General features: G+C 42.6%; 4 protein-coding genes across 5 annotated transcripts; 1 reads left to right on the forward strand and 3 right to left on the reverse strand.

Moving 5' to 3' along the window:
- Nucleotides 1–3,843: 3,843 nt before the first annotated feature.
- Nucleotides 3,844–7,519, reverse strand: LOC138633530 (uncharacterized). Its single transcript, XM_069719807.1, has 4 exons — nucleotides 6,508–7,519; nucleotides 6,154–6,272; nucleotides 5,893–6,010; nucleotides 3,844–5,755 (listed from the first exon to the last, which is right to left on the reverse strand). The coding sequence occupies exons 1-4, from the start codon at nucleotides 6,782–6,784 to the stop codon at nucleotides 4,770–4,772; spliced, it is 1,500 nt and encodes a 499-aa protein (XP_069575908.1). The 5' UTR covers nucleotides 6,785–7,519; the 3' UTR covers nucleotides 3,844–4,769.
- A 1,985-nt stretch (nucleotides 7,520–9,504) lies between these two features.
- On the reverse strand, nucleotides 9,505–17,076 carry LOC138633534 (zinc finger protein 354A-like). Of its 2 annotated transcripts, none has more exons than XM_069719812.1 (5): nucleotides 16,923–17,076; nucleotides 15,315–15,719; nucleotides 14,811–14,938; nucleotides 13,987–14,044; nucleotides 9,505–12,307 (listed from the first exon to the last, which is right to left on the reverse strand). In XM_069719812.1, the coding sequence occupies exons 2-5, from the start codon at nucleotides 15,637–15,639 to the stop codon at nucleotides 11,106–11,108; spliced, it is 1,713 nt and encodes a 570-aa protein (XP_069575913.1). In that variant the 5' UTR covers nucleotides 15,640–15,719; nucleotides 16,923–17,076; the 3' UTR covers nucleotides 9,505–11,105. The 2 variants fall into 2 exon arrangements, with proteins under 2 accessions (XP_069575913.1, XP_069575914.1); XM_069719813.1 differs by lacking the exon at nucleotides 9,505–12,307 and adding an exon at nucleotides 12,892–13,585.
- A 2,324-nt stretch (nucleotides 17,077–19,400) lies between these two features.
- Nucleotides 19,401–21,515, reverse strand: mif (macrophage migration inhibitory factor). The gene is made up of 3 exons (XM_069719800.1): nucleotides 21,310–21,515; nucleotides 19,846–20,018; nucleotides 19,401–19,680 (listed from the first exon to the last, which is right to left on the reverse strand). The coding sequence occupies exons 1-3, from the start codon at nucleotides 21,415–21,417 to the stop codon at nucleotides 19,614–19,616; spliced, it is 348 nt and encodes a 115-aa protein (XP_069575901.1). The 5' UTR covers nucleotides 21,418–21,515; the 3' UTR covers nucleotides 19,401–19,613.
- Nucleotides 21,516–21,776: 261 nt separating this feature from the next.
- Nucleotides 21,777–26,803, forward strand: LOC138633543 (uncharacterized). Its single transcript, XM_069719829.1, has 5 exons — nucleotides 21,777–21,997; nucleotides 22,577–22,902; nucleotides 24,138–24,451; nucleotides 25,022–25,133; nucleotides 25,276–26,803. Exons 2-5 carry the CDS (start codon nucleotides 22,599–22,601, stop codon nucleotides 26,322–26,324), a joined length of 1,779 nt encoding a protein of 592 aa, XP_069575930.1. The 5' UTR covers nucleotides 21,777–21,997; nucleotides 22,577–22,598; the 3' UTR covers nucleotides 26,325–26,803.
- Nucleotides 26,804–27,904: the final 1,101 nt, after the last annotated feature.

A 27,904-nucleotide genomic window follows, 5' to 3' on the forward strand; every position in this document is an offset into this window, starting at 1 on the left:
GGGAATCAAACCCCCAAATCTTTTACTGAGAGGCAACAGTGCTAACCACTGCGCCATCAATGTGACCCAAAATACATTTTTGTATATTGTATAGAGTATATAGTATCTAGTATATATATGTAGAGTATATAGTAGCCAGGGCAATGCAGCTAAGTTTGATGTTTCACCGTGACACAGGAAGTTGATGTTTAAGGTCAAACGATGCTCCAAACCTCATGAAAGTTGCGTCAGGCACCAAGTTTCATGAGTTTTTGAAGATGTTAAAGCCGCCAAAAAAAGCCTTTTTTTTTTTTTTAAAGAAGAATAAGGAACAAGATCGAGAAAAATAAATAAAACTGCAAGCGGGAATATGCGGACCCTCACGTGTTGCACGTCGGGGAGCCGGCGGCCCCGACCCGCTGGATCCCCGACGTGAAGCTGCGAGGGCCCGCATATCACTGCCTGCAGTTTTAATTTAAGATATTACCCTTTTGTGAAAAACAAAACGAGCAACATACCGTTCTCCTCGCATGGAAAGCTTCTGTGGGGAAATATAACTCATTTATACACAAAAGTCAAAAGTATTTTATTAAAATGGATTTGACGTTGAAAACTAAAATGTCATTCAATTTAATTTCTTTACTCTCCACTTTATAAAAAACAAATTAATAAATAATCGTCCTTTCTTTTTTCGAAATGCTTCTATCACAAAAGTGAGACATAAAATGTGTGTAATCTACAGCATGTTTTATGTTAAGCTGTTTAAGAAGTGTTTAACTCTGTGGATTTTGGCAAATGCAGACTTTCTAAACTGATTGAACACACTACTATTCATTTCTTTTTCCCAGGCTTTTCTTACACTCTCGGTAATGTGCAAGAGGAACAGAATCAGGCGGTTTCTGATGCAGATACGTGGTCTTTACGTTCCGTAGAGGGAGGTAGTGGACTACAACACGATTCAGGCCTATGCACCTATTCAACATAATAATGATCAGCATCATTCATCAGGAGCACCGATGTGTCCAATCACATGCAGCGATGCTAGCGTCTGCCTCTGTTGACCTGGTGCTTCGCTCTCTTTCCACCCCCACTTCACTGTGCAGGCACAGGGTTGCTTAGCAACCCGAGAGCAGCTCGTGGAGAAATACACACTCATTCGTGCGGACTCTCGCACACACCGTCGGAAAACCCTGGAACTCTGAGGGAGGAAGATAATGTACTCCACCCCTCCATCGTGCTCTGTGACCCCCAAAATATGAGGAGACACAGTCAACGCCGGAGCCAGGAGGAGATTCAGCCCAGTGACTGTGGCCCGCCGACTGTTCTCCACTGCTTGGAATACCCACACATAAAAACATGCAAGTATAGCTCAGTGCCAGAGAAGGCTGTGACTGCACTACACTGGAGGATCTACTGAAACACTCCTATCAGCGTCTATGATAAAAAATTTTAAAAAAGGCATTGTAATCACCCTCATATTTATGATCAGAACCTCTCGATTTTGACTGATTAATAACGGACTTAAGCCCAGCAGCTATGAAATCAGCATTTCTAACAGACAAAGAGCCTTAGCAGATGAAAGTTAAAAGCTCTGCAGATTCTCCCCAGTCTAACACTATTAGCACATTAAGTGAGTGCTTAAATACAGTCAGCAGACGATGGATCAACTCAGTGCCTTGAGCGGGAGACAGCACTGTAATCCCCTAAAGGGGGGTTTCACTACAGTAATGGCAACCCACATGAAACCACAGCCCCTGGGGAGTGGTGGGACTGGGTAGATTATGAGCAGCCTTGGGGCAACGCTAAATCCTTCACAGCCTCAACACACACACAGAAAGAAGCTGCTTAAGTGTGTACATTTAACTGCAACCATAACATGCATGAAAACGCACACGAGCAGGTTTGAAAATGAAGAAAATAAAGATAGAGAGGAGAACACGTGAAAATAAATACACACACATCATTCAGATTTGACTGATACCTCAGTGGGGGTAAATAACTCTTCTCCTTTTACATCTGCATGACATGTTTGGGGAGGAGGTAGCATTTACTAAGTGTCAGGGGGATAATTTTTTTACTCCCGATGGTTTATGGGATGATGATGGAATGATTCTTTGGACCGAAGGCACGGACACAGCAGGAGGTTGAGCATGTGTTTTTTTTGTTTTTTTTTCATAGCGAGTTAAAGCTGCAGCCTGAAGGGCAAGAAGAGAAATAAACTGAAACATGGTGACATAAAAGGTAAAGATCACATTACAGCCTGATCTCTGCTGGAAAACAGAAGAAACACTATGACCTGGTGATAAACCCTGACTAGGACATGATTACCCGACAAGGGATGTGGTTATTATTACACGCCGACTGTGAGAACAAACAGACGGGTTGAATTGATACAATCAAATCTCTGGGGAATTGTACTGAGCCATTACACTCGGGTCAAAAGGTTTCATTTTATCCAGAGCCGAAGAGCAAATCAGTAAACTGATAAGCCTTTATGCAACTATCTTATACCATAAAATTCATACAAATTCAAAGCATTCACACAGTAGACTCTTTCCAGTCAGGTCAACTGTTCATTTGTTGCCTTACCCCCCTTGGGGCAAAGCTGCTTAGACCAGAAAGGAGATTACACATAACTAAATATACAAACAGAAAACACTGCAAAGCCTATGTGACCGCTGTCTGTGAAGACAAGCGCACACATATACACACAAACCTTTTTTGAGACCCAAATCTATACACAGATTTGTGTTTCTATCTGACCTGATGCTTTCACCCACACATAAATACAGTACATGCACATAAAAGGTCTGTAAGAGCCTGGAGCTTTACTCAGTGGGGACTCAATCCTCTCACATTAACAGAAGTCCACTCACTCACACACACACACACTGCCCTGATCTGACTCATAAATTCAAGAATATAAAACTATACAAGTAAGACATGTAGCCACTGAGCTTTGCCTTCCTCTCCGTCCTGTATTAGAGCCAGCTCAGACTTGGCATTTGGTTGGGCACTCTTACAAAATGTTCCGTTTTTATAACTGCGAGCAGAAAACCCAGAGGGAGACAGACACAGGTAACCTTTGGGGGAGGGGAGGTCACTGAATGTAATCTCTCTCTGTGCAAACCAAGGACTCAGCAGCCCAGGGAATACATGCAGTTTGGCCCGGCCTCGCTCAGCAGTTAAGACCATGTGTGAAGGAGACAGTGAGTGAGAGACAGGGACAAATATCATATCAACCTCCACACAACCCACACACTCAAGGCAATTTTAGCCCTGTATACTGTTAAAATACATTCTTATGCTCAGCTGAGGCCAATATGAACCTGTAGCAGTCTGTGTTAGACACACTGAGTGGATATTTTTGGTGTCCGCACAGTGTTTCTATCCTGAGCTGCTGCGTGGTGACAGTAACGTCATACGAAGAACACTAACTTTAGTAGATATCCATTTAACTTGACGAACCCAGACTGCCAAATCCTTCTATTGGCTTTAGCTGGAATTCATTCTTCTTCTTTTTTTTCCACACAAAGAAGGTTTGGATTTTTTTCCCCACATCACTTCCAACTTTGTGCTTTCAGGGATGACGTAAAGAGGAGGAATAATCACAGGGACTGATGCCAATGCACATACCTGAAAGACATGCAAATGCTTGATAAAATGTTAACCAAGGTAAAAACAGCATGGTACGCTCAAATGAGAAAAGATATGAAACTGATGTTTTGCACATCATAACCAAATTGATTGTTGTGCAGGCTCACGTTTAGATTTTTGTCTCATAAGCATGTTTACAGACCAGTTCCTTCATGAGAGATAGCATGAAATAATTGCATTCATCAGGGGGAAAAAAAGAACTGAAAATATAGGGCTGAGAGCAACATCTCTCAAAAATCTATTTGGAAAGATTTTCAGTCATTTCTGTACATCTCTTTGTATGTTAACACTGCCCCCTAGTGTCTGGCAAACACTGGTGCAATAATATTGAACAATACTGAAAATGGATTGATGTTTCAGGCTGAGAACAAAGAGTTTATACGTCACTATATTGTTTAATTTCACTTTGCAAAAACAGGATGGAGAATAAAAGCATAGTTCTTCTTGAACGACATAGTTATGTACTTGTTGCAATAACACATTTCCATTTTACAACACCGCCAAAATAAAAGTTTGAGGAGATGGGCAGTACACATGGACAACTTTGAAGGAAGAGACGTGCTATCCTACCTCTGCATGCCACATTTCTAAGTCTAATACAAACTATAATTTCTTTATTGGCTTTACGAAAACGTTATTTTGTAGTTCTGTCACTTCCAAGTAGTGAAAAAGTGCTCAGATCTGTTCAGTGACTTTCCACTGACGGGGAAGAACATCATTGCAGGATGGAGTCAACCTGGAAAGACATTATATTCTTCACAACAGCAGCCAATATAATCATGGATGATTATGACTAATAATTTACAATACCGTGAAGAACAAGGCTCTCTGTTTCAGTGTGATCTACAATTCTGACACTGAATCGACACGGAAATTAATATTAAGACACTCAAATCAATTTACGTTGACCATGTTCGTCATTAACTATACATAATAAATTTGAAAGTTGGTTAATCTTTTGGCTGCCTCGCATCAAATTTGCCAACACAAACAGATAAAACAAACTTTAAATACCTTTAACCCATTTTAAGTATTTAGTCAGTTTAGGTAGGACATAAAAGGCGATACTGAAAGAAGTTCCTCAGGTTTATTTTGCGAACAAAATGAAAAGTGCTAATTCTTCCAATATCTTTTCAAATGGGATTAGGACCTATGTCGGGCTCCTGCTGATCATCCATGTAGTAGGGATCGCCTTGATGGACTCTGTGATTGTGCACCCTCAGGTTCCCCCTGTGGGCAAATCTCTTCCCACACTCTGTGCAAGCAAACGGCCTCTTCCCCATGTGAACGTCCCGTTGGTGGGCTCTCAGGTTCCCGCTGCGGGCGAAGCGTTTCCCACACTGAGCACAACCAAAGGGGCGCTCCCCTGTATGAGTGCGCGTGTGCACAGTAAGCTCAGAGGGAGTGAGGAAGCTCTTGTCACAAAACTGACAGGGATGCAGTCTGACTCCTGTGTGGCGTAAAAGGTGCCTGCGCTGGTGGGAGGGGTAGGTGAAACACTTTGTGCAGTATGGGCAGGTGTACGGTCGTCCATTCCCTCCACCCGGAGCTGGAGGGTGGCTCAGAGTGTTTGTGTGTCGTACAGTGAGCGACTGAGAATTAGACTGCGGTCGGAGAGGGTCTCTGTTGCCAAAGGTCGCGACCCGCCTCGTGTGATTGACGGGGCCTCTCCCACCCCTGTCGTCTCTGGGTCTCCATGGTGATTCACCCGAGAGGGCTTGGGGCTGGTCCTGCCGAGCCCCTCTCTGTCCAACGCCCTGGCTCTGTGCCGAGTTCTGATTGGAGTTCTGGTTCTCAGGCTCCTGGTCCAAGAAAGGGAAAGAGCTATCGTCATCTTCGTTGCTGGTCTCGTCCGAGCCAAAAGCAGGTCGGAAGGAGGGTGCGTCTGTGCCGGCGTTGCTGCTAGCTGGAGCAGAGCAGCTGGTGCCATCTGCCCGCAGGTTCTCCAAACCGGACACCCCACCTCGGGTGGCGTGCAACCCCGGTAACCACTCACCTGGTTGAGCTAGGTTTGGGTCAGGCCTCGGGGAGCATCGCCCGCTCTGCGAGATGGAGAGAAAGTCTTGATCCTGGAGGGGTCTGTGGTCTGCATTGCGACTGCTCTGATCCCAGTGAGATACTGCATAGAAATTGAGGGGGAAGAAAGTCAGCTCATTAACTTTCATTCTGCCGGTAATCAAAAAGAAATGTCAAGGTGAACTTTCTCCAGCATTGATTAGGCTGAACGGTCGATAGTGAGAGAAGTGACTTTCTTACGTTTGGTCTTGGCTTGTGTAGCAGACAGAGCATCAATCTGCCTCTGATCGCCAGCACCGAGGCTTCCTTCTGGGGCTTGAACTGTGACAGACCCCAGCGTTGGCCGTGATCCACCACTCTGCAAAGATAATTTAAAACAAATCTGTAAGATTTTCAAAAGGCAGCAGCAAGGCATGTGTCACTGCGCTTGCTGCTCAAAAACGGTGAGGGCTTACTAGGCAGCAAACTTCCGAATCGTGGAGAGTCAGAACAAGATCGGACCTCATGTTTCACTGAAGCTCCATCCTGACCCGTGACCTCCTCTTTCAGCCGGCTGAGACTCTGGGCGAGTCCTTCCACCGAGTCTGAATGAGAAGACGCGTCCTTTCCCACGTTCAGTCCTGTACGGGAGAACAGGAGTTTGTCAGTGTCAGCGAAGTCTCTGGAGCTAATTCAGCAATGAATGAAGTCAACATACTTATGGACAAAACAAATGGATGGAAAATGGGGTTACACAAAAGGATAATCAGGTGTAAATAACAAGATGGATTGAAGATACAAGATTATTCCTAAATTGGTGCGCGAGCTGTCCCACAAAGTGACTCGAGCAAAACAAAGTGAGGTAGAATAAAATACCGGATCCCGTCAGGGTCTGCTGCCTCCCGCTGCCCTCCCTGTCTCCCGCTGACACCTCTCCTTCCTCGCTCCCTCCACCCTTCGCCTTCTGCCTCCTCTCGACTTTCTCCAGCTTGCAGCGGAGGACGGAGATCTCCTCGGTTTTCTGGGCCAGCTCCGCCTGCTGTTCACACAGGCTGCTCTCGAAGATTTTGGCGATCTCGCACACGGCGGCCGCCAGCAGCGAGTCCATGACGGTGGCCAGCTGCGCGTGGAAAGCGCTCCTCACGGACTCCATTGTTCTTTGTTTCAAAAGACGCTGTTTTTTTTTTTGTTTTTTTTTAAATGTTAACGATTAATCGACGGCGCTTGTTTTGTTTTTTTTCCTCCCGACGGACCGACGCGGCGACCACGACACACTCCTCCGCCTCTTATGAACCGCCGTGAGACGTCGCCATGCTGAATGCCTACTTTACGCCATTTCCAGCAGCGATTTTCTCTTTTGCTGTTTAAAATATATATATATATATATATTTATAGTCAACCTGTGCTGCGTTTCAGTGATCTGAATAAAGCGACGGGATCAAGGCGACCATTATCTAGTAGGCTAACGCTCCTGGTATAAACAGCGATGTCAGGCAGTACAGTGCGAAGCAGGGAGCCGATCTGCATTGTACAAGAACGTAAACATAGTTACCCTCTGATGGCGATGAGGAAACGGGTTGTAAACACGTTGTGCGGCCGGTGGACAGCTTTACCGCCGGGCTAGCTAACGTGACATCTGGTCAACGTGTAAACAAGGCAGCCGACGGCGCATAGCACGCTCGAGCTAGCACTAAAGCTAATTGTCTAAACGCAATGACAACAACCAAAAAAAAAACCCGCTGGTCGGTAATGGATGTTGGCGGTCGGTGGCCAAACAGCTTCACTAGCTGCCGTTCAATTAATTCATGAATACACTTCACATTTGGAGATGCGGTTACTCGCCGTCCAGCCAGCAGGTCGGTACCTGTGACGTGAGCGTCGTCGTCTTGCCAACTCTCGCGAGAAGACACTGACGGTTTCAGACACTGCAGGTGGGGAGGTCCAAAATAAATGTGCTGTGGACAAGATATGCGCCAACATTTTTACAGAACAATTTAGGGAACAAAGCATACTGTTGGAAATTCTAAAAAAAATAATCCCAATCCACAATGTTTAAATGTATGCAAATCAAGTTGTAAAATATAGATTTGTATTTAATGTTGACAAAAATTTTAATTTATTGCTGTTGATCTTTTCATCCACAACATGGGCCAAAAATCATTCGCATTCTTTTTTAATATTATTTGATACACAGCTGAATGTTTCATTGTATCTTTGAAGCAAAATCATGTCTTTACAAATCACATTAACCATTATTTTATTGCAGATTGACTAAAGACAACATATCAAATGTTGAAACTGAGAAATGTTATTGTTTCATTAAAAAAAAAAAAAGTATGCTTATGTTGAATTTGATGTCAGCAATATGTCTCAAGAAAGTGTGGACAGGGGCATGTTTACCACTGTGTTGCACCATTTCTTCTTTTTATAACACTGTGAACATCTGGGAGCTGAGGAGACCAGTTTCTGGAGTTTTGGAAAGTTGTCTTATTATTCCCTTCGATATCATTTTAGCTGCTCAACAGTTTCAGGTCCCCTTTGTCCAATTTTTCATTTTAATAATGCGCCACGTTTTTTAAATTGGAGACAGGTCTGGACTGCCGGCAGGCCAATTTAGCACCCCGACTGTTCTACCAGAGCCAAGCAGTTTAAATACGTGCAGAATGCGGTTCGGCATTGTTTTGCTGAAATAAACAAGGCCTTGCCTGAAAGAGATGTTGTCTGGGTGGCAGACTGTAAATATCTTTAAGCATTAATGGTTCCTTCCCAGATGTGTCAGCTACCAATGCCATGTGCACTAATGCATCCCTGTACCGTCACAGAGGCTGGCTTTTCAACTGAGTGCTGATAACAAGCTGGATGGTCCCTCTTGCTCCCTTGAGGATGCAGCGTCCATGATTTCCAAAAAGAATCTCAAATTTTGATTTGTCAGACCACAGGACAGTTTTCCACTTCACCTCAGGCCATTTTAAATGAGAAGGCGGCGGTGTTTCTGGATCATGTTTATATCTGATTTCTTCTTTGCATGGTGGAGTTTTAACCTGCATTTGTGGATGCAGCAATAAACTGCAGACGATAGTTTTTAGAAGTGTTTCTTAGCACAGACAATGATTTCCTCAACAGATTAGTGTCCGTTTTTAATGCAGTGCTGCCTGAGGTCCTGAAGATCACGGCTATCCAATATGGGTTTTGTCCTTGTCCCTTGTTTACAGAGATTTCTCCAGATTCTGTGAATTTTTTAATGATATTATGGACCGTACCCGATGAAATCCACAAATTCTTTGTAATTTTACGTTGAGGAACATTATTCTTAAATTTTTGCACAATTTTCTCTTTTAGAGAGTGATGAACCTCTCACCATCTTCATTGCTGAGAGGCTGTGGAACTCTGAAAGGCTCTTTTTATACCCAATCATGTTACTGATCTGTTGCCATTTAACCTAATTAGCTGGGAAATGTTTGACCAAGTGTTTTTTTTTTTTTTTTATCTTTACACAATCTTTTCCAGTCTTTTGTTGGCCCTGTCCCAACTATGATGCTTTATGGGATTTGTAAATCATTGCATTCTGTTTTTAATGTACATTTTACACAGCGTCCCAACTTTTTCAGAAACAGTGTTGTATATTTTCTGTCTTGCTACTGCATGTAAAAGTTCTGAACAGAGACAGGTCAAAATTGACCAAGATAAAAGTCAGTCGATTTTTTTTTTTTTTCATAAGAAAGAACAACCCGATCATACTTGCTTAAAATGCATTGTTTTTGCAAAAACTCTTACTGTACAAAAAAAAATACTCTAAATGTGTTCATTTCAAAAATTAAAGCCGCATCAGCACTGTCAATGAGCAACAAAAGACACAACCGTGTTTTCAAACTGTTCTCTTTTGGTTTTATTTTTTACATAAATTTTCTTCACAGCAACAGGTAGAGTTTGCAGGCCAAAATTACTAGACTCTTCCTCATTTTAGCAGCTAAAGCACCAAAGGTCAGCAGCTCGCAACACAACAGTTCAAGCTGTCTCAAAACATATCCTATTCTCACATCCTTCTACACATAAACAAATTAGCATTGAACAAAAACATTTGCTCTCGCCATTTGTGACCATTCGTGTGCATCAAAGTATGAAAAAAAAAATAATAATAATAATAATAGGCTTGTAAAAACCCACCGATTCTATCATGTAGGTTAATAAGGAAAACACACACCACAAAAAAATAATAATTTTGTTTTAAAAACAGTAAAATGTGTTAACTTTTGCTCAGGCTTGTTTCCGAACTAAAGTAAAAAAAGAAAAAATATAACTTTTTCAGATGTCTCAACAGAGATTTTACAGAATATCCTAATTACATTTTGTCCAACAATTACAGTCACAAAAGTGAAGTCACAAAACTCAGTCAAAAACATCTCCCTCCACAACCAAGCACATAACCCAACAGGATCAATAGGTGAAGGATTGACTGATAGTTTCTCAACTGCTTGATAAAACCTGTAGACTAGAAAATCACAAGCTGTGATTAAAGCAAGCAGCAGGCAAATATGTATCCATGACATTTACTTTCAGTAAAATACAAACATGGTTGGGCAGTTTGAAAAAGTAGTGTCCTGCGAAACAAAGCAGAGCAGCGATTTTGTTGTACAGCCTCCACCACAGTTGCTATTATTACCATTATGGACAATATTCTAGTCAAAGAGCGGCTCTTCTTTTAAGGCAAGATCGGATTTAAGTAACTTCTGCATCAATATGATGAAGTACCCTGATTTCTCATGTATTTGCTGAATTAGCTGAACACAAATAACTCCATTTCCTTATTTTCTCATATAATGGTTTCTTAATTGAATTGCCCTAAATATATCAAAATATTTTTTTAACCATTTGCCAACCCATTCCATGTGTCTCAAACTAATAAGCTTAATATTGTTGAAGCATTGTGTGGAAACTGATGGTAGAAAAAGAGTACTTTGGTGGATTGGACCCTTTTGGACATCAACAGGGACACTGGGCACCCTTGAAAATTGTCTGAACAAAAGACTCTGTCCACGGGAGAATATTGAAGGATTCTGGACATTGAAACAGTCCTTTTACAGGATTTAACAGGCTAACAAGAACGCATCCTTAAGATTAAAAAAAAAAAAAAAAAAAAAAAAAAGAGCCATTGTTTCACACCAAGATATAATTAGGTACCAAAAGTAAATATTGCTGACTTGCCATTTGCAGATAAAGTCAATGTGACCAAATTTGTTAGAACTGGTTTTACAGTATTGCTTTTTTTAAAGAAGGAATACTGATGTGATCTGTTATTATCTTAGTGCTACACCTCAAAATATATATGTAAAAAAAGCAACAAAACAGTTTATCTTGAGCCTTCATCCATCAATATATCCAGTGTTTCAATAGACACAGACAGGTGATGCTAACTGTATACTGGTTTTGTCCATATGGTTCTTGAGGCATCCGTTAGTGCAGAGCTTACGTTTAGGCTACATCTTTTGACATTTAGACACATGCCTGTTATACTGTGTTTGTGAGGGTAATTTCATCTTACATTTCTCACACTTGTTCTCTATCCCAGGAAAACTGCACTTTTTTCTGTGCATGTACAGCTGGGCCCTCGTACGAAACTTTGCAGGACACTGCTCACATTTCATGGGCTTCTCTCCTGTGTGGATGCGAAAGTGTTCAACCAGCAGCCATTTGTTTTTCAGCAACTTCTGACAGAAAGCGCAGGTGAAGCCATTTTGACACCGTGTGCCCATTGTTTGCCATGCTGAGCTTTTGTCTGCCCTGCGTCGTCCTGTCTGGACTTTGTTACGGCTGACTTTTTGACTTTTGTCTTCGGTGGAATAAATCAAATCCTCTCGGTTATCCATCTCTTCTAAGGGCTTGGTCCATGAAAGGTCTCCATTTATGTCATTGGAACTCATGTAGTCTTTGTGACGTCTGCTCACGTGCTGTTTCAGTGACTGATGAAGGCGAAATTTCATTGGGCACACACTGCAAAGAAATGGCTTTTCACCGGTATGCAGACGCATGTGCTCTGCCAGATGGCAATGGAAATTATACTTCTTGTTGCAGTGTATGCACGAGTACTTTTGGTTCGATTCATCTGCCTGTGTGGATAATTTGTTGAGGTTTCTTGAGGAAAGTCTTCTCGTTTTCTGAACGATCCCCGTTCCTTTTCTGGGCGCAGGTGTTTTTTCTTCATCACGGCAGGCTTTCGGCGGGTTTGCGGATTCTTTCCTCAACAATTTATTGAGTTTTTTACAAAGTGTTTTGTGATGCCTGAGAGCACTATTAGATGGGAAGACTTTTTTGCAGCCTCTGCAGCGTTTGTGTGATCGTGCATGCACATTTCTGCCAAATTCTGTATCAAAGGTCTTGTCGCAGAACTTACACAAGTATTTGTTATTGCTGCCTCTTTTCACTGTCTTCTGTTCTGTGGACTTAGTTGCTGCACGTTTTATTCGCTCATTTCTGCTCTTCATTGTATTTTCTTGCTTTTTCCCTGTTACATTTTCACTTCTTCTTCTTAAGCCTTTAAAACTTAAGACAGAATATTCCTTTTTGATGTCTTGGAGCAATCTTTTCATGTCATTTCTCAGTGGTAGACGTCGAGTTACTGCGTCTTGCTTTAATAATTTCGTGTCCTGAGTGCATTTGGGCTTCTCGTTTATAGCGGAAACTGTGAAAGGAAAAACAATGCAAACAATTAAACTGGTGACATGAATGCAATTGTATATTTTCCTTCTCTAAGTTTCCACAGGTTAGTGAGAGCAATTGTTCTCAACATTTTTCACAGAGTCAAGACCCTCCCGAATAAACAGTTTGGTTTCCCCCATCACTTCATATTTGCTCCACGTGGTAGCTCACAAAACTGCCGATAGGTGTTTAGTTAGACACGATACTGTTGCACAAACAAATGAACTGACTGTTTCAGATTAAAGTTCATAGTGACGCCCCGGTTGAGATTTACTGACTTGGAGGTAAACGCTGAAGCAAAAGTTCTTTTTTTTCCAAGATGGGCCAATCCTTTGTGTGAGAGTCAACAGTAGTAAAGCATGGGCCTCTTTATTATTGGCTTGGTTGAAAAAGGCCTTAGTGTCACATGTAATATACAACGTTATCGGGATATTCAAAGATTATATTCAATATGCTTCAATGCAACACGTTTTCACAATCAGTGTCTTAGTGACAACGCTGACCATCTTTGAACAGCAGATGCATGATGACTACTCTGCATATCCTGCATTCATTCTGAGGAGCAGTTCTATGCATTTTCTCAAATTTGCACTGTACTTCCACAAGATGTTATTAAGCATGTGAACGGTGGTGGCTGAAACCTGCTGACACCAGAGCTTTGATTTTGTATGCATTTTTAGTTCTCCGAGCTATTTGGGATTAGTAGGACCTAATACGTATATCAAATAAGCATTGTCTTTAAACAGCAGATCGTTTTTGAAAAGAACTAATGTCACATGAGGACAACGGGTTAATTTCACTGCATAACACAATGAAAGTCATCAGCATCCGAACTGTCCACTTCTTTGTCCGGACGCCTATTCGGTAGGAACCCATCACCCTGTCTACGAACTCCACCTCACCCATCTGGAAGTTATACTCGCATAAAATACTTGGTCCTGTGACAAGTCACATATTGTTTGTTCACCGTGTCCACTAGCTCCTGGCTCACCATCTTAGTCATCACTTTTACCGCGCCGACGTTTACGCACACGTCCTCTGGATCTCTGCACCCGGTGACTGTCATCAGGTTTACATGCATGTGGACGAAACTGTGTCACTATCATCACCATCATCACTGCTCTGCTGATCAGATTCAATCTTCACCACTTAGTTGTTCCACATCAGGATCAACAGCGTCACAATCAGATAAATCCTCCACATCAGTTGTCTCCTATTATTACATTCAGCATTCGTTCTGCTCTCGACAAGGAAAAATGCCCTGAAAATGGATCAGATGAGAATAAGAAATAAAATGTAGACTCATTTGTACCACGCGCAAAAACTATTTATACTTTTAAAAACAATTAGTTTCTTTTTAAATCTTCCATGGCTGTTTCCTTACATCTACACCTTCGCTTTGCATGGACGATTTAAGTCCTAATGTCCTCAAATGAATACTTCCTAATCATCAGCGTCCTAGGTTTTTACTATTGATAAAATTGGTCAAATTTGTGTTTATATTGAGCTGCCAACATTATTAAGCATAAATAAACAAGTCTAAGCCATAAAACTACATGGAATATAAAATATAAATACAAGAAAAGCAACCCTTATAATCAAACAATAATTATTTACAGCAGAAAACAATGAAGGGAAGAATTGTTTAAGAAGAAAACTCACTTGTGGATCTCGTTGCATCCCTGGTTTTCCAGTGGAGGTCACTGTCGAGGTTAATCACCTAAAATAAGGACATTACTGATTATCGCTTAAATTATTAACGGGGAAAAGTAAAAAAAGAAAACATACGTGCAGAGCTGTGTCTGCATAAGCAGCAAGTAGTGAGATAAAGTCTCTGCACGTTCACTAACTTACATTCATTTTTGTCTAAATGCGTTGAAATGGATACACAACCATATGGTCACGATGAGGTGTTCAGTTGAATTCAACATGCGTAATATTTTCAGCCTACTACATCTACTCCCAAGATATATTTTTTCCCCCCAAGGGCTGAGGTACAATCTCTGCTTTATACAGTGATGTATCCAGAGTGTCATACATATGAAGCCAAATTTTGTGAGTAGAGGGTGGTGAGGAGTGATAACTTGTGTTGTTGTGGGTGGAAAAACTTGCACATTTTCAACACACTGTGAGCGGGCTTGCTGTCATGTTGGGAAAAACCAAATGCCATCGCATTGCAGTTCAGGATGTTTTCAGCAAATGTTTTCCCTCCGACAGCTCAGAACATCACACTTGAATTTGATGTCGACTGCCTCACCATGTGGAACGAATTAAGTCTTAAAAACAAAACAACACTTTGTTGCACCCCTGACCTGAGGTGTCCTTTTCAGTCTCCGACAGTGACATTGCGCCTTTTGAAACATAAATGCCCCTCAAAACACCTCATCTGGCTCATTTTCTTCCAAAATAAATGATCAGGCTTTAATCACTACTTTGATAGGTAGTGATTAGGTGATTATAATGCCGTCACCCCTCGACTTTCATACCTCGTGCTTGAGGATTGGAATGTGCCACAGAGGAATGGACAATGGGCGCAACCTAACACTGGGACACGCATCATCTTCTTGCTTGGTCACAGTCTCGCAGCCCAGGGGAGCACACCAGTCATCAGGTACTGCAAAAACCCATTCACAAACATGATTTACCTTCATATGTAAGCCCTGCAGCTTTGGGACTCTTAACAGACTGATGTTCATATTCATGAGCACACACTTTCAGACTTTGTCATTGCTATCTTAACGTAAACTGGGAACAGATACTCGTTACTTTGACTGAAATTCAGCACTTTAGTTTTCTTGAACCTTGAGGATGGAGTTACATTTCATTAAAACGACTTGTCATGACTGAATTTCTGAGTTAATCTTTAATATCTGTATCATTCACCCTCTAAACACAGTACTTTCATCCTTCTGGTTGCACACCATCATTGGAAAAAGGGTCTGGAAAGCATTATATTTAGTCAAGTAATTAAGCACATTTAAATGTTGTACCTTCAAAATCAATCTCAGGAATTTTAGAGGTTTGTGATGAAGCCTCCATAACAGCTTCAGGCTCTCTTTGCCTTGGATTGATCTGAATTTGATTCATCTCTGCTTCACTCTGACCTCCACACACACGGTCTTTCAGCTTTAGTTCTGCTGTCTGCAGCTTTATTTTCAGCTGCGCAACCTCTTCTCCCTTCTGCGCCAGCTCCACTTGATGGTCATATAGGGCATTTTCAAAAATCTTCATGACTTCAAACACAGCTCTCCTCATGATGGAGTCCATAGTTGTGTTCAGCTGGGCCCTGACCACTCTCGTCAAATGGTCAGACATCTTTGCAGATGGTTGAAAGTAGTAGCGAAGTGATGTCCGAGATGAAAAGTCTTGTGTGATGCTGTAGTGTTTCTTACCCCCTAAATAGAGAGAAAAGGAACTAGGTTAGTGTAAGCAAGGTATTATTTAAAAAGTATCACTTGAGCAGGGTGTATATTTGGGGAATAGTTCTCTGAACCCCTGTAATCCCCCTCCCCATTCATCCACAACAATGCCTTCCAGCATAAAGCCCCCAGATAGAGATTATAGTATTTAAGACATTTGCGTGCAAACCATCATTTTCTTAATCTGAGGGTTTACATTTTTCTTTGTGTAATACTGCACGATTTTGGATTAAATGAGAATCATGATTTTTTTTTTTTGCTTAGAATTGAAGTCATGATCCTCAGTCACAATTTTTTTTAATATATTAACGTTTATTTGACTTGTTTACCTGGTACAGAAGAAAACGCAGCTCAAAATATGATGGTGCCCGATATAGGATCGGCACATCAACTTTGGATAACAGAAAGGAAACTTTTGTATCTTAAATGTAACTATTTTATGACTCTGGCAATGAACATAAAAACAATTAACTTTAGTCTTTTGTCCTCAATTATCAAACACAACAGTTGAGCAAGCACTTTTCTGTTTGTTGTTTTTACAGAGGTTTATGTATTTATTGCTCCATGGTGACAGCAGTTGATGGCCCGAATTAAAGTGCAGCAGAATCGTTGTAATTTAGAAATTAAATCAAACACAGGCTTGAATCCAGATTGCTACTTTTGTATAATTCACCGTGCACCCTAATTGATGGGTTTAGAAAATCATCCCACTTTTAAGCTGAATAAACTATTCAAAAACCTACTTGGATGAGCAGTAAGATGCATTACTACAAAGCTGGAAAAGTCGTTTTCTGAGCTTGTTAGCTTTTTAGAGACACGTGGTTCTCACAGGAAAGTAAAAGACTCGACTTTTACTTGTGGTTGAGCATTTTCACAACGTGGAATTGGTACTTTTACTTGAGAAAGGGATCTAAATGCAGTTTGTGTGAATTAAACCGCTTCACCGATGACTGCTGTTGGACAAGTTGCTGACTGACTAAACCGATTCTGCTTTCGATGAAAGAACACCAGGGCACAAATTCAGTCACTGACGCACACACAGTACGTTATTTTAAACACACAAAAAAAGTTACTGCAACGATACAAACAAACAAAAAAAGCTCAAAAGTATGAGGCAGTTTAAACATTTAACTGAAGCTAATGTGCACATGGCGGCGACATTTGGGCAAAAATACTGACCTTTGATGCTTAACGTACCGAACTTCGTCTGGAATCCAAAACATCACATGAGTAGTAAAACGCTCCACCATGTCTGGTGTGTAATTAGTTAATATGCTTATTGTTCGTCAGCCGATGTATGAATACCCAAAATACTCGTCCGCCATTTTTACTAAAGAGAACCAAGAGGAAGGAAATGGGTACGTCATTTGTACGTCATCTTTCACCGACCCGCAATGTAACTTCATTACTGATACTACAAATTATTCTACATATGTTCATTAAATCGCAAAAAAAATGTTTGCAAAAGCTATTATTGAAAATTAAATGTGACTATAAAATTGTAGTTGAAATGAGGAACCATTTTTCCCTTCGCGACGTTTTCCTTTCCCATCTGCTTTGTTGGCTAACCCCGCATGACGGTTACCATACCAACCAAAAAACGCGACTGCACGCAGCGACCATGCCTTGGCTCTACTACGTACAAAATACTGTAAAGAAACTGACCTGGGCTTTTGTAACTGGATGTGAGGTCGGTTGCATTTCTGTCAGGTCCTTTAATGTTACTTTAAGTGGAGGTTAGAGTGCACATCGGTGAAGTAACATTGAAAATAAATGGGACCCAGTTTAACTGTACTTTTCCCGCGCTTCGCACTTTGTGATGACGTTTACGCTGTTAGAAAATCGTATTCAAGTGGCCATTAACTGTATACTGACTGTGTTAACACATGTAATAATTGCACAAACAAATGAAAACAAACAATGGATGACAATTTTAAAAACTAACACAAAAAAACACGAGATCAAGGTGAAACCTAAACATCACTTCACGGGTTTAAAAATGTAGGAACAACCTTAGTTTTAATTGATTTCTTTGAGAGACTTTCAAATGCCATAATGTATCTTCGTGTATGAAGGTTTGAGCTATACATTTTTCAGCAGGTCTGTTAAAATTCATCCAAAACCCAACCATCAGCATTTAAACTGAAAATGAGGTGGTGCTGTCTACACAAAGAAAACAAATCTGTCAATCGTTCATAACTATTGCTAAGGATTCAAATTCTGACAAGCTTGTAAATTAGGCAGATATATTTGTGATCTTCAAGTGAACACACAGTGACAGATGTGACAGCAAAGTATGTTTAGAGGACTTCTATTTTTTCCTGTGCTTTGACATCCTGTAGTGCAAAATGCTTGTCAATTTTACTACAGGCCAGCTCACTGTGGATCATTTCTTTATTCAATTAATAATAATTAAGATTTCAAAACTTTAGTAGATGACTTGAAAGCAAAGACATGTGTTCTATTGGAATAACATGCAAACAAATACACTATAGGTAGGATAAACCTGTTTGTATAGTTTTGCTTCTTTAATTGTGTCAATGAATTAACAGACAAAAGGTGCTCTTTTTGGCACAGATATTATGATCTGGGATCAGATGGACATAAAATGTTACAATGTAGACACATTACATTTACATGGTATGTTATATTTGTTGTTTAAAAGAAGATTACATAAATGATGTGTGCAACAGATTGCGTGCTAGTCACTATATCTGAACTGATTTACGTCACATTAAAATTATGTGTGATGTATTGATGAGAAGTGAGTGATTCACGTTGTATCCTTTGATAAAAGCAATTCGACTGAAACGTTATAGTGTAGCTGCAGCTTTGGATATTATCTTTCTAACATGACCTTAGTACAAAGGCCTAAGCACTTTCCTACATCCTAAAAAAGTGAGGATGTGGTAAATAAAGTCACTGAAACCAAAAAACATAATCTATGGCCCTCATCCCAGCCTTAGCCAGCAGTATATTGAAAAAAAAATACCTGACCTTCTCTCAGATAGAAAGAAATCAGCAATGCAAATAAATTGGAGTATTAAAGTTAATCTCTGACTATATTAATTAACCTTGAAGTGTCAGCACACACTGAGCTCAATGCGATCAGGCAAAGGTTGATACATACTCAGTTGGGAAGTTGATAGTTTCAAGAAAGCTGTATTGTCAATAAATTAATACTGTTCTTTCACTCAATCGTCACCATGAAGTCGTAATAATTCTCCTGTACTATCCACACAATTCAGATCATTTTAGGCTGAAAAGAAAGCTTTTCCATCAGAGATTATTCAAAAGCTCAACGAGTTTGCTGACTGGAGCTGAACAAATCCGTCAGTCTCAGTAGCACTTTTTCATTCAAGACATTTTTACAAGGCAGTGGAAGAAAAAGCATCCGAGTAAATAAAAAATAAAAAATGAATGACTGCTTCAGGGCGTTGGTCCCTGTTATATTGCTGTGGCCTAATGGGACACTTAAATAGAGCAGAGACATGTTATTAATCACCCCACTGCTTTTCCTGCAATGACAAGTAAGAATTTCTCCTTTCTGAGGGGCCAGTCAATGTTATTAGTTACACTTCTGCAAGTCCACATCATAAAACTGTTATTTCTACTGTTTAATTAACAATGCAAGTCTAGACAACCAAGGAAAACAAATTTATGGTCTACAGGATTTTCTTTATTGCATATTGGGAAAGGATCAGTGCAACGCTAAAGGGTCCATCTAAGTGCTTTTAGGATAGTCATACAATATTCTGACCAGTGGATTACCGAGTGCCTTCGCTTCTTCATTTCATTAGTTTTAACAAAGCTCGAACGTAAAGGGAAAAAAATGGAATGATCTTCTATTTCAGTGCGTTGACCTCCATCTCAGCCGAACGTAGTGTTGTTCCAGGCCACATTGGCTGCATCCATGTCTGTAAAGTTAATATAAATCCTGAAATAGACACCAGGAGAAATAGGTTAATGAGAGCGGACATGTACAGCGAGCAGTTATGCAAGATACAGGAGTTTCTTTGTGTTTCTGTCACCATGTTGCCTTTACTTTTCAAATTACTGCATGTACAGTGAATGCGCTGGTTGATGTGTGTGTATGTGCTACCTGTCAGCTGAGATGCCCAGATGTTTGTTGAGCAGTCCACACAGGAGTTTAGAGTATTGCTTGTTGTCAGCACCGCTGATCTTGCCAATGCTGTGGAGGGAGCAGAGTGCACAGGGGTCTCCCTTTCCTCCAAACATCATCATTTGGTCAGGGTTTATGTGCACAGCAATGTACTGGTATATGCAAGACAGAGGGACAAAACTGTCAGTCAGGTCCAACTGGGTAGATTAACACAGACCAGCCATAGCTTTGCCTTGTGAAAAGGTGGGCACATATTAAATACACAGTCCAGTGAAGATTTTTTTTTTTTTTAAATAACGAAGTCATGAATAAAAATGTCTCCACTGCAAGTCCTTCCAAAAAAAGTATTGAATAAATATCTTTACAATTTTGTCATGATCAATTATATCTGTTTAACTTTACCCCTTTAATATATTTTAATGTATTTTTACCTTTTTATCCTAAAAAAAAGACTCAAAAAGGGAATTTGCTTTCAAACATGATCAATCATAAAAATGCTTATCGTTTAACAACAACTAAACCCAACATATTAAACATGATGCGCAGTCTAGTTCTTTATGTGTTGAATATGAATGCCCATTTTCATTAAATCTGGGAAAATCACTGGTGCGAACCATAAATGCACAAATAATATTACAGCTAGGCCTGAGTTTGAACTTTCTGGAAATATGTTGTTTTAGTCAGTTCTTTGACCATGTAGAAGATTTCCTTGATCAATCATTCACCAGTACTGACGGTCTACAAAAAAAAAAAAAAAAAAAAACTGTGTTTGCAAAATTACACAAGACCACGCACGGAACAAGGTGTTCATTCAGTGGAGAGCGAGAGAGAGAGAAGTATTCAGGTCTTTTACTAAAGTAAAAGTACACTACTAATACCACACTGAAAATACTCCAGTACAAGTTCAAGTCCTGCATTCAAAACCTTACTAAAATAAATTAAAAAGTCTGTTAAAAAGTAGGAGAATTTTCTCATTCTATTCAGGAACATTTAATCATTCAGTTGATCAGAAAAATTCTAATTCAAAATCACCAAGTTGGGAGATGTATGGTTTTCACTGAAAGTGGTATGAAACACTGTAATCTTGAAAGTAACTAAAGCTGTCAGACAAATGTAGTGGAGTAAAAAGTACAAGATTAGCCTCTGAGATTTAGTGGAGTATAAATATAAAGCTGCATTAAATAGACATACTGGAGTAAAGTACAAATGCCCCAAATCAGTACTTGAGAATAGTACTTGAGTAAATGTACCTCGGTTACATCCCACCACAGAGAGGCATGTCATCTACTTTAAACTGCGCATTAATTAAATCATGCCCCGTGCACTGGTCGTTTCGCACTCTGCACTGAAGTTAGATCTATAAAGATGATACATATAGAGGAGAATAAAGGTAGCACTTGAGTTATAATGTGCAGGAATAAGCGCACTGTTGGCCTGGCCTACCCGTGCAGGTTTGCCCATAGTCTTGGCCAGCTCCTCCGTGGCCTCAGACAGCAGAGCCACCGGTACTTCGTTTTTGGCCACGTTGGTGTTCACCACAAACATCGGCATGATTGCACTCTTACGTCTCTTCTCCACAATCTGCAGATAGTTCTATAATTCAGCCAACAGACGGAAGAAGGGGCTTTTTTTTTTTTCTTCCCCCCCTCAGTTGTATCGTGTGATCGAAATGAACCACAGCGCCCCAATCATCCTGGAGGACGGCTCGAGAGCGCCACACGCTATACGCAACTCCAACCAAGTTGAGGCTTAGTTTTTGGTGTTATTTGTTTTCCTTATATAATTCAAACAACTGCCACCTCCGCTGTTTACATCACATTACGTTAAAAGGATTAGTGTAAAACCCGAGTTTTTTTCCAGGGTGCGGCTTTTTGCGAATAGGGTGATTACGGTACCACGCATGCGCAGTCTACTCAAGCATCACAAGCAGCAAGCACTGCTGAAAGGAGGCGAGAAGGAAAACAGTAGCGGCGAGCGAGAGAGACGGCAGAAGTTGGATGGCGCTTTCCTTTGTCGCCGCGTCTCTTTGCTCCCAACCGGCCACCAAACTCCTCCGTGATCCGTGAATCGTTCACCGCGTGTCGTCGTTTTACGCCCCGAAGTGACTCCTCTGGATTACACCTCACAAACGGTGCGTATACAAAGCTAAATTAGCCGGGCTGCTAGCACTTTGTATCCTTTTACGGAGAGCTCGCTGCTCGCTTGCTCTCCTTCTCCTTCTCCTTCTCCTTCTCCTTCTCCTTCTCCTTCTCCTTCTCCTTCTCCTTCTCCTTCTCCATGTTTATCAGCTTCACCGATAGCGTTACAAGTTCACTAACAAGCTAACCTGACGCACGTCGCTTATTTTGGCATTTATCAAACTGCAATACGGCTTGCTGCGCTGTCCAAATAAACCGGAGATGTGTTTTAATTAGATTGTAAAAGAGGTGTAGTGTCCGTAATGGCACGGAGAGGAGTCAACGAGCCCTGTCACTCTTTACTGTCCATATTATTAATATTTTACAACATCAAGCTTGGCGGTAAAGTTAACTGAGATTTGTGATATTGATCGTGGATACACACTGTGGATATCGAATAGGTTAGACTGTGTGAAACTTTTGTGACCGCAGTGTGAAATGTAATCCCGATCATGGTGGCTTGATCGTTTTTTGATAAGGCTTGATTTTTTTTTATTTATATATATATATATTTTTTTTTTTACCATCGTCAGGTCATCCAACCCCGCGGGCGAGATGATGGAGCAATCGGTGACCGCGTTTGAGACGCACCTCACGGCTGTCATGGACAGTCTGATTCGTGCTTCGGTCTGCGAGATCACCAAACTCTTCCAGGAAACGGTCAACGACTACCTGGTGGAGCTGTCCCTCAACAGGAAGGAGAACGAGGCGCTCAAACTGCGGCTCAGGCACACCGAGAGCAAGCTGAAGACCGAGCGCAAGTACGGGATGGGCTGGGCGGCAAACCGCCGCAACGCCGGGCTGTCGGGGGCCGAGGAGGAGACTGGGGGGCGGCACAAACGAAAAGTTGACATGGCCCGTGAGTATTCTTGTCTTAGGGATGACTTGAACATAGCTCTTCCTTCTGCGTACATCATCTTTACTTTGTGTGCCATATCAATTAAATGGCACCATATCCACATATCCTGTTTATATCAGTATGTTGTGTGTTTGCTGTGCAGCCATGGCTCATGCAAAGACGCACTTGTTTTGTTGGAAACCATCTGGCAAGAGCTGATCTCTCCCTCCCTCCTTCCTCTCCCTCCTCCCTCCCCCCCCTTCCTCCTCCGCCTCCTCTCCATGATCGCTCCCTCTGTCCTTCACCTCCCCCTCTCCTCTCTCTCTCCACTGCATTCTGTCCCTCCCACTCCTCTGTGCTTCTCTCCCTCCCTCCCTTCCTGCCTTGCTCCTCTCCCTCCCCCACCTCCTTCACTTCTTCTCTCTGCCTCTCTCCAACTCTGCCTCCTCCCCTTCCCGCTCCTCTCTCCTTCACGCCCTCTCCTCCTCCTCCTTTTCCTCTTCCTCTTTCTCCCTGCCCCCACCTCCTCCTGCTCTGCTCTCTCCTTCACGCCCTCTCCTCCTCCCCTCCTCCTCTTCCTCCCTGCCCCCACCTCCTCCTGCTCTGCTCTCTCCTTCATCACGTTGCACACACACTCCCCCGCCTCCTGTCCTCCCCCGCTCCTCTCCACCGCCACACACTCCATAATTACATGCTCCCTCTCCACTTCCACTTCTCTCTCTCTCTCTCTCTCTCTCTCTCTCTCTCTCCCCCCCTCTTTTCGCCTCTGCATCCTCCACCCATCTTTCTCTCCTTCAACATGTCCTCCCTCTCCTCCTCCTACTCCTCTTCCTCCCTCGTGACCCCCACCATCTCCACTTCTTCCGCTCTTCTGTGCTCTCTCACTCTTCTCCTCCCTGTCACGTGTTTTTTGTCTCCTTCCCGCTCTCGTCTGTCCTTCTACACCCCCCCTCTCCTCACTCGTTTATCATGCTCTCTCCTTCTCCCTCTGCTCCCTCCACTCTCTCCTTTTCCCCCAACCTGCTCTTGCTCCACTCTGTCTCTCCCCTCATCATCCTCCTCCTCCTCACCTCGTACTTCTCCACTCTCTTCTCTCCTTCATCTCTCTCTCTCCTGGCCTTCCAATCATCTCCTCCCACTTATCTCTCTCCCCCTCATATTTCACTCACTCTCCTTCCTGTCTCCCTGTCCTCACTTTTCTCTTTCCTCTCTCACTTCCCTCCCACCGTTCCTCCATCACCCTTCCCTCTCCACAGGAGGCAAGTCAAAAAAGGGCCCTGCAGCAGCCTATGGCAAAGGCTGGCCCGGAGGTGTGTGGGAGGAAGGAGGAGGTGGCGGCGGCAGCGGTGGCGGCGGCGGTGGTGGTGGTGGTGGGGGAGGAGGAGGAGGAAGTGGAGGAGCCGTGGGGATGGTAGCAGGAGCAGGAGGAAGAGGGGGGAAGGAGGCCAGAGAGATGTACCTCATCCAGTTCCCGCGGGATGAAGAAGACGAGGGAGAAATGGTGGAGGACGAGGAAGGGGAGGGCAGCCTCAGCGGTGAGGGGGAGGAGACGGCCAACATCAAAGAGGAGGTGAGGGAGACGGGCTTTCTCAGAGGAGGAGTAGGAGGAGAAAGTGGCACAGCATCTCTGCTCTGCTCAGCAGCATCATATCAACTGAGAGGGGAAGGAGACAGAAAGACAGAAAATACAGAGAGACGGAGATAGTTTTCAGCCATCAAATCACTGCAGAGATGTAGTGGATGAAGAGAAGGCTATTGATTTGATATTTAGCTTCCAGAGCAGCCCATTGAGAAGGGCTCTTCACATCTCAAGTACAGCAAGCTTTTAGGGAGAAATACTACTGGTAGAGGTGAAATGCTTTTTGCTATTCCAGCACAAAACAAAGCGACGGGGCACAGATCCACTCCTCCCTTCTCTTGTGGATTTAAATATTGAAACATGCAGAATGTGTTACAGCCCTCACTGTGAAGTCTTTCAAGGTGGTTTGATTGCTTAAAAATGGCTTTAAGGAAATATAATCAATCATTTAGCTTTGTTTTAAGGTGCATTGTAATCATGAAATGAATTTTGCCTGTGAATACCACATGTGACCTGGCCTCAGCTGTTTTGTCCCCTGACTCTCTGTGCTCCTGTCTGCAGTTTTCTCAAACAGAGGGCTATCAACCTGCTTCTCTCCGGCTAATCAAGGAGGCTTTGAAGATGGATCCGCCCAACCAGAACCTCCACTCTGGCTCCAGAGCCCAAAGTGAAGGTACTGAGCCCAGGACTCACTGTTTGAGGCAGGGCAAGTTAGAGAAATGTTCAGAGACCAATGGTTTGAAAGAAAGAGGAAATTATTGCTCACACCAGCTCTCTCACTCTCTTCTCCTCCTCCTCCTCATGTTTCTACGCAGGAGACCTGTCAGATCATCCCTCGTCTATTCATCCAGGAGAGAGAGAAGAGGAGGACTGGGAGGTGGGCTCAGCAGAAGTGTCGGAGGGGGGGATGACCATGGATGAGCTGAGGGGTCTGGAGTCTGCGCTAAGAGCTGAGAGAGGCCGCGAGCAGGCTGCCATGACGACCTCTCAACCCGTCAGCCCCAACTCGGAGGTAGCGCAAGGGGGCGAGATCAGCTTGGCCCCGAAGTACATCGGTCTTGATGGAATGGAGCAGGATGAAGAGCTGGAGCCTCAGCCACCGACTCTGCAGAGAGAGGACGAGATAGGGCCAGGCAGGGTGAAGGATGGCGTGAGGACTGGAGCGGTCGGGGGAGTGGAGCTGAGGTTAGCCTGGTCAAAGAAGCTGAGAGAGGGCGACTCGGCCGCGGTCATGCACGGAGAGGATGCGATGGAACAGGGAGAATCGGAGCACCTGTCCCACCTATCCGCTCCAGGGAGTGTCGGGGAGAGCGTTGGGGAAGAGGAGGGCGGCGCGGACCTGCTCCACTTTTGCCCACAGTGCGGAGGAGGCTTCACCTCAGACGCCGAGCTGGAGGAGCACCCCTGTCCGCTAGGAGGCGCCCACCCACAGAGCAGCGGATCAGAGGACAATGTTTTCCCCTGTGCCCACTGCGGCAACACGTTCAGCCACGCCTGGGCTCTCAAGAACCACGAGTGTGCCTGCGCAGCCGAGCGGCCGCACTGCTGCGAGATCTGCGGGAAGCGCTTCACGCACTCGCGCTCGCTGGAACGTCATCAGCTGGTGCACACAGGCGAGAGGCCTCACCGTTGCTCGCAGTGCGGACGCAGCTTTAGTCGTCTGGGCAACTTGGAGCGGCACCAGCGGATCCACACGGGCGAACGTCCGTACGGCTGCGAAGCATGTGGGAAACGCTTCAGTCGTGTGGAGTACTTAAAGAGACACCAACTCATACATAACAGTGAAAAGGCAGCGCTCCAGTGCTCCAACTGTGGAAAGGGCTTCAGTGATGTGGAGCAACTGAAGAACCACCAGTGTTTCTAGAGCCTCCACCTTAAAAACTCTGATAGAACTGGAAAGAAAAGAGCTGGTTTCTAATTGATTGTGGTAGAATTTAGCTGATGAATGTGACTGGTACATCCTTATGTTATTCTCAGTGATTACCTTCACAAAAAAAAAGAAGCACATACACGTGTGGAGGATTGTTGTCGAGGAAACAAAGAAGGCAAATTTCCAGATTTGACAGGTTGTTAATTGGTGTTTCTGCATAAGAGGAAAAATAATATCAATTACAGCCATTTGAACGGAAGGTATTATCATTTGTATGTATGTAGAAAGCCTGGACTTATTTATGATAAGGAATAAATTGTACATTTTTATCTTTTTATTATAATTAACTCATGTTGAAGTTGATGGCCTTGTTCTTTTCTCAGACAGGATAATTAACAGTTTGGTATTTTGTATGTTTGTGCTTTGGTCACGTTGTTAAGAAATAAACATTTCAATTCATCACAAGGCTTTTCCCCCCATTTCAGTCTTGGCTTTATTGGAAAATTACAAGTTGCAAGACGACATTAATCAGAGAAGAAATATTAATTTGCTAGTTCATATTCATAATAAATATTCATTTCCCACCATCATGACACATTTTAATTAAACATTTATTAAGGGATTAAAACCCTGTGCCGCACTTGTGTGTTTACCAGTAAGTTAACTTGATTTAAACAAAGAAATGAAGCTCGTCACTCTTATTTGCGTCAAACTGACTGATTGTTTTTCATGACCAGCCTTTGTTGCAGGATTTCCTCGAGGGTCTTCAAGGACATCTGCCTCACAAAGAGGCCCTGAAATCTGGGTTCCAGCCGGAGATCCTTTTCCAAGATTTACTATCCCAACATTGGGATGATTTCTTTCCACTGCTGCTAATTTGGGGAATGATCGTGTCACAGATTGAGAAAGGTCAGATCTGAAAGTTTTCATGTTTGCTTATGCTACAGTACACAAATACATCACATCTCTTCAGCAGGAAAATGTACTGCATTTCTGATGCTGCACAAGGAAGAATTGTAGAAAAATGTATATCCAGTAGATTTAATGAGTTTGGAAACAAAATCCAATTGAAATGATAGTGGTCTACCCTATTCAATTCAGTCTCAAATCCAAATAAACCCAATTATGTGAAGACACTTGATGGTATTTTTTTTTAAAGATTTCCATGGAGAAATTCATAGAAATACTAAATAAAGACTATGTTGACAAACTCACACTGTCTTGTGTACAGGTAAGAGAAACAGCTGCTCTTACACATCACGCAGTGTTTTCATGTTTACCTGTGCTTTATAAGTGGCACGGGTTGATTTGAAGGACTGAGTTATTTCAGAGAACAAGAGTGTTGGTATTGATTCATGGTGGAAACGTGGTACAACATTGGGTTTTGTTGCACTGCCATATTGGCTGGTATTACATTACACTGATAGCTCTGATTTTGTTTTATTGTAGGAGAAATTAAGGCAGTGTGAGAAAAGTTGACAACCTCTCCAAATTCCATGCAGACAGTATAGTCCAAGAGTAACACATATTTCTTTGAAACATCCTGCACTACAGAGCATCAGTACTCATGATGT

This window comes from Brachyistius frenatus, unplaced genomic scaffold (assembly GCF_029030835.1).
Source record: "Brachyistius frenatus isolate BFR_SWC_R1_liver_20210118 unplaced genomic scaffold, ASM2903083v1 Contig_225, whole genome shotgun sequence".
In the NCBI taxonomy this organism is placed as follows: domain Eukaryota; kingdom Metazoa; phylum Chordata; class Actinopteri; family Embiotocidae; genus Brachyistius; species Brachyistius frenatus.

What these genes read in the sequence shown, in the direction of transcription:
- LOC138633530 (XM_069719807.1), bottom strand. Translation starts at nt 6,784, where the DNA reads ATGGAGTCCGTGAGGAGCGCTTTCCACGCGCAGCTGGCCACCGTCATG. An exon ending in GCAGACCCTGACGGGATCCG is followed by an intron (nt 6,273 to 6,507) that starts GTATTTTATTCT and finishes TCTCCCGTACAG; the next exon opens with GACTGAACGTGGGAAAGGAC. An exon ending in TACACAAGCCAAGACCAAAC is followed by an intron (nt 5,756 to 5,892) that starts GTAAGAAAGTCA and finishes ATTTCTATGCAG; the next exon opens with TATCTCACTGGGATCAGAGC.
- LOC138633534 (XM_069719812.1), bottom strand. Translation starts at nt 15,639, where the DNA reads ATGTCTGACCATTTGACGAGAGTGGTCAGGGCCCAGCTGAACACAACT. An exon ending in TCCTGAGATTGATTTTGAAG is followed by an intron (nt 14,939 to 15,314) that starts GTACAACATTTA and finishes GGGTTTTTGCAG; the next exon opens with TACCTGATGACTGGTGTGCT. An exon ending in TTCCAATCCTCAAGCACGAG is followed by an intron (nt 14,045 to 14,810) that starts GTATGAAAGTCG and finishes TCCTTATTTTAG; the next exon opens with GTGATTAACCTCGACAGTGA.
- LOC138633543 (XM_069719829.1), top strand. Translation starts at nt 22,599, where the DNA reads ATGATGGAGCAATCGGTGACCGCGTTTGAGACGCACCTCACGGCTGTC. An exon ending in CGGCCAACATCAAAGAGGAG is followed by an intron (nt 24,452 to 25,021) that starts GTGAGGGAGACG and finishes TCCTGTCTGCAG; the next exon opens with TTTTCTCAAACAGAGGGCTA. An exon ending in CTCCAGAGCCCAAAGTGAAG is followed by an intron (nt 25,134 to 25,275) that starts GTACTGAGCCCA and finishes GTTTCTACGCAG; the next exon opens with GAGACCTGTCAGATCATCCC.
- mif (XM_069719800.1), bottom strand. Translation starts at nt 21,417, where the DNA reads ATGCCGATGTTTGTGGTGAACACCAACGTGGCCAAAAACGAAGTACCG. An exon ending in CTATGGGCAAACCTGCACGG is followed by an intron (nt 20,019 to 21,309) that starts GTAGGCCAGGCC and finishes TGCATATACCAG; the next exon opens with TACATTGCTGTGCACATAAA. An exon ending in CTGGGCATCTCAGCTGACAG is followed by an intron (nt 19,681 to 19,845) that starts GTAGCACATACA and finishes TGTCTATTTCAG; the next exon opens with GATTTATATTAACTTTACAG.